Source organism: Cyphomyrmex costatus, unplaced genomic scaffold, assembly GCF_001594065.2.
Source record: "Cyphomyrmex costatus isolate MS0001 unplaced genomic scaffold, Ccosl1.0 scaffold94, whole genome shotgun sequence".
Taxonomy (NCBI): Eukaryota; Metazoa; Arthropoda; class Insecta; order Hymenoptera; family Formicidae; genus Cyphomyrmex; species Cyphomyrmex costatus.
The window spans coordinates 42,968-48,411 of record NW_017280528.1 but is presented as its reverse complement, the minus strand read 5'-3'; the positions used below and the strand labels follow the sequence as shown (position 1 = coordinate 48,411).

The 5,444-nt window shown below is 36.3% G+C and overlaps 1 protein-coding gene across 2 annotated transcripts in view; it reads right to left on the bottom strand.

Annotated features, from left to right (window-relative positions):
- Nucleotides 1–1,532: 1,532 nt before the first annotated feature.
- Nucleotides 1,533–5,444, bottom strand: part of LOC108782003 (protein RRP5 homolog) — a 13,300-nt gene continuing 9,388 nt past the window's right edge. Inside the window, exons 3-5 of one of the 2 annotated variants that reach the window (XM_018550149.1) lie at nt 2,596–3,322; nt 1,896–2,061; nt 1,533–1,768 (exon numbers count right to left, since the gene is read on the bottom strand). In XM_018550149.1, the coding sequence (XP_018405651.1) occupies nt 1,612–1,768; nt 1,896–2,061; nt 2,596–3,322 (1,050 nt within the window). In that variant the 3' untranslated portion in view covers nt 1,533–1,611. Of the gene's footprint in view, nt 1,769–1,895; nt 2,062–2,595; nt 3,477–5,444 lie in introns of both variants that reach the window. The other variant, XM_018550150.1, reaches the window with a different exon arrangement.

The following is a 5,444-nucleotide window of genomic DNA, read 5'->3' as shown; positions in this document are numbered from 1 at the left end:
CCCGCATTTTTCTTATAGATTCTTTCGTTCTGAGTGAAAACGCGACGAATGAGTATAATTTTATACGTTTAAGACACGTATTTGTCTTCTAAAAGGTAGAGTATAGCTTGCTCTGCTAAAATCTTAATAAAATTATACTCATTCGTCGCGTTTTCACTCAGAACGAAAGAATCTATAAGAAAAATGCGGGGATCGGCCTTGTGAACAGAGTTATTAAGCGTTAAAGTTCGAGACTTTACAGGTTAACATATCTGTCATCCCGATTCGATATATATTATGTATATGTGTACACATACGTGTACACAGTCGCAAGTATACTGCACACATATAAATATTCAATATGGTGATGAAATGTTGCAAGTTATTCCGTTCGGTGGACAAGGCAGTACACGGAACATTTTTCGTGACCAACTTTTTTCTCCATATCCTATCTAGTTAAGTCTCCTTACTCTTACTTCATGGCATTCTCGTAGCCCTACATGTAGTCGGTAAGACAGATTTCCTAACCTGAATAGTCGTCAACTTTAACATTAAATATCTCGGTTCGTAGGGCAGAGCGACGCTTATTTCTGCCAGATTCTTTCGTTTCATGCAAAAATGCGTCGAATAAGCCTAATTTGATCGATTTTTAAGCTGCTTGAGTGATTCTGTATAATTACCAAAGTAATAAGAGAAAGCAAAAAAAAAAAAATTCTAGATTCTGATTAAATATAATGGGCGCATTCAGCAGAAAAAAGCGCTACGAGAGCGCTCGCTGTTATTGGTATATTCTTCCAGATTTAAAATTCTGATTGGATGATCTAGAAGAATACACCAATAACAGCGAGCGCTCTCGTAGCGTTCTTTTCTGCTGAATGAGCCCAATAACCCAGACAGCCAAACCTGCCAAAAGCACGAATTGCTAATTTATACTACATTATTATAATGGCAAAAATCGAGCAACAGTCGAACACGGTTTTCCATTTCAGTATAGCGCTAACAGAAATATAGCAAAAATAGAGCAGACCTGCATCATAATACACTAGCAAAAATTCTGTAAAAATTCATCAAACATTACCGAAATAAAGAAAGCAGAATTCGAGCATTACATGCTGGCAAAATAAATTAACAAAAAATAGATGAAAACTTGATATAAAACATGTGTACATGTTATAAATCAGCAAAATGTTGTTAAAAATCTGGTACACTTATTGTCATATTATGACAGCAAAAAGGTGGTAAAAACACTGCACGATCTGACATAATTAAGTACTGACAGCAAAAACGCAGCAAAAATCGAGCACAGCCTGCCGTCACACCGTGACGGTAGGCTGTCAGTACTTGATTATGTCAGATCATGTTGTATTTTTACCGCGTTTTCGCTGTCACGATGTGATAGCAAATAATGATTAATTTTTGTTGTTTATTTCTATCGTTGTGTTAAGTTGGCAGGATAAGCTGTTAGAAACTAAGCTTAATGAGGAAGCAGCAGCTTGATATCTGCTGCACGTCATGATCAAGTTTGCTGGCATACTGCCAGCATACTGCTAGCATTTTGCTATCTGGGAATACAAAGAAATATTCTATTTGTCATACACATATAAAACGCCATTTATTTATAAAACAAGAACATTACTTATGTTTTTCCATATAATCTGTAGCCATCTGCCGTACGCGATTTACAGCCTCGGACGTACCATATTTTTCCTCAAAATTAATAAATTTCATGAAAAGAATTTTCATTTTCCTTGGTGAAAGTGTTTGAACGCACGCCTGTTCTAACACTTTTCTATAAACAAGCAAAACATATATTAAATAACTAATATAAAAAAATTAATTTCATAAAATGAATATATCCATAATGATAAATATTCATCGCAAGATACGTTTGTAATAAAGCGGTAGAATTTGTATACCTAGCTAAATCGATGTCGTTAGATTTTATCAAGCAATCTATATAACACGACCACACGTCGATGCGTTTTGGATAAGAACTCAGGATGTTTTCGAATAACGTTTGTGCTCGTTCCTTATCTCCTAGTTTGTTTTCTAAGTTTGCAAATCTCACCAACAGGTTTACATCTGTATAAACAAATATAGCCTATAGTTTTATTATTCATATAAATTATAAAATTATGATACTGAAAATTGTATATGTAGGGTGTCTCAAAATTGACGGTAAATATTTTATATAGACAGATTCTTTTCGTAATATTTTAAGATGAAAAGTGTAATACAAAAATGTCGAGATTATGATAGTTTTCAAATAGAAACAATTTAAAAATTACGAAGAATGTTTTTCCGAACTTCACACATCCAATAAAAAAAATAAAATTCAGCACTTTCACGTTAACCACGTTCCTGTTCCAAACCACGCGATATTCTAATAATTCTGTCATTCGTGTAATTTTTAAACTCATTTGATAACTATCATAGCCACGACCTTTTTGTATTAGTCTTTTCATCTTAAAATCTTACGAAAAATCTGTCTTCAAAATATTTATTGCCAGTTTCGGGACTCCCCCGCTCCCCCCCCCCCTCTCTCTCTGGGTATGTGCGTGCATGTGTGTACACACGCATATGAAAGCTAAAGCAATATAATGTACGTATACTTACGCTGAGACACAGGCAAAGATTGCAATGCCCGTTGCATAATCTGCCGTGATTTTTCTTTCATGCCGATTTTCAATAATGCAGCGCCGCAGTCTATCCATGTCTGGGGATCTTGTTTAAACTTACTAATCACGGTATCTATCAATTTCTCAAGCTCGATTTTTCTACCGGCATCTGCATGTATAGTCAACATGTGCATATATACTTTATATGCATCATTTGTTCTCACAGCTTCCCGGAATACATCATTTAAGAATTCGACGTTGCCGTATCTGGATTCCAGATTCAGCCATGCGTTCCATACATTTAAACGTTCGTTTTCTTCTCTGAAATTTATCGTTTTAATTGCACGTTTTGCGACTGCTCTCGCCTTGTCGATTTCTGTTGCTTGCAAATGATGTGCCATATATTGCAACCACACTAACGAGCTATCAGGACTCGACAAAATTAATCTGTCGAACTGATCGATCGAATTAGGTGCCCGATTGCTCATCAAAGCTTCCTCTCGCTGACGAATCTCCCGTTCTTCCTGTCGTTCCTGTTCCCGTCGCTCAGTCGCATTCAGTTTCTTCTTCTTTTGTTTAAGGTCTTCTTTGAGCTCTTGCTCGTCATCGCTAGACGTTTCAGCATTAGAAAAAACGGCCAATTTTGTTTTGTCATCCCAAGAAAATCCAAGTTCTGGAATACGCAATCGTCCCGCTAACTCCATGAATTTGTCAACGTGTGTTTGCTACCAAGAATAATAAACAGCATTAGTTCGAAGCAAAAAACACTATTAGAATTACCCACTGGAATCGCATTAAAAGCAGAGATTCTAATGATTACTAAATGGTTGATACTTGTTCTCGTGAAACGTAATGGTACAGGATATTTGGCGGCATTACCTGTTCGTCGACACGTCAACGACTATTTTCCCGATTTAACACCTTATAAAATTCATGCCAAGATTCGGTTGTACGTCATAATGACGGGAGTCGAATCTGACATTATGCCGATTTGTATGCTAAAGTCTGCATTCGAAATTCCAAAAAATAAGATTGTAACAGAATTACTATCTACTAAAAACAAGCAATTAAAGAGAAAAAAGATGTCTGAGCGAGACGATGTAGATCTTGCAAATTCACCAAAGAAATCACTGAAGGAAGCTCCGAAGGAAGTTTTGAAGAAAGTGCCAAAGCAAGTCCCGAAAAAAGAAAATAATAAGTAAAATAAAATGGAAGTCGAAGAGAAAGAAAGTAAAATAAAAGATATAGATGAAAATTCTCTCTCTGAATCAGACGAAGATTCTGTTGATGAAAGTGAAATAGAGACTAGCGCATTTGATATTTAATCCGCATGCGTCAAAATCATGTAAAACTGGCAATTTGCTCTTTATTAGCGACTGTTTCAACGTAAATTTTACTGTATTTTTACTTTTCTCTAAGACTCTTGCTTCGACATTATCTCCGACTTTCAATTTATAGAGAGTACTTAAGCCACTGTCGGATAAGTGTTCCATTGGAACAAATCCCCGAATCTTTCCTACTTGTACATGTATATAAGTACGAGATGTTTCAATGTGCATAATGGTTACAGTAAGAATATCACCAATATTAAGATCAGAAGCTAAAAAATATTTTTGCTTTAAAATTTCTTCTTCCATTGTACAGACATAAAAATGTTCCATCCCGCTATATGCAAGTATTCTACACGTGTGGAACCTTCTTTGAATTTGGTTGGAATTTTAGCAAATGGGACATTGGTTCTTCGTAAAGAAACAAATCCACGTAATCCAGATTTAGATAATTTAAAAATTATCCCAGCAGATTCTCTGTATAGAACTTTGGCTTTGTTTATAATACTGCCTATGGATAATTTTTCCTTTTCAGGTACATCAGCCAACAGACTAAAGTATGCTAATTTCACAGTTGGTAATATATATAATAATGTGCCAATCACTTGAAGAATTATCAGTCCTTCTTGTAGCATGATTTTAGATAATTGATCTGCAGTTGTAGTAATAGTGTCTTTTACAATTACATTTTCTTTCTTTGCTTGTGTTTTATGCTTTGTTATAGCCCGAATGGCTATCACTTATTTTATTAATTATTTCATTTCAACCGGCATAGCAACCGGCACCGGAAATGCAAGTCTGCACATTCTTTAAACCGCGCGCGACAAAGCGTCGATCTAAGATCATAGCGCGCGAAATACCTAAATGCACTCGGTATTGCAACCGACAGCAAAAGTGCAAGATTGCACATTCTTTAATCACGCGATCGCGCCTCTAGTGCGATGAATATTACCATATATGGTAATATTCCGATCGAAGACCAAAAGCGACACCATCAAACTCAATATAAGCGACCGCCTAATCGCCGAGCGCAGAGTCTTGTCTTGAAATCTGGAGACACGGTAGTGTCTCGGCGCTAAGCCAAGCGCGCGACACTGCCGTGCCTCCTTTACGCAAAACTGAGAATTTTTCGGGGTCGAGATGATCAGATCTCAGTAACGGCTGAACCGATCAAGTTCTACATATGCTCAATCGACAGGAAAAACTTAAATTGTATGATAAAAGTGCTTTCATTTTTTTTCTACGTGCCCTACGAGCGGAGATATCGCGACGCAAAGTCCGGATCTGTGAATTTTCACGTTTCATTTTTAAGATACGTCGTTATTGTCATTGTCATCGTCGACCAGAGAAAATGTCCATCTCGTTTTTTCGATAATAGAGGGCCTTTGACTTTAGGTGTTATCTCACTCTATCTATCTATATCTAACCAGCAGACCAGTGTTGCATGGTCACATATATGATGACGCGCGCACGGTTTAAAATCTTATAATTAAAAATAAAATATTATTCAATATAATAT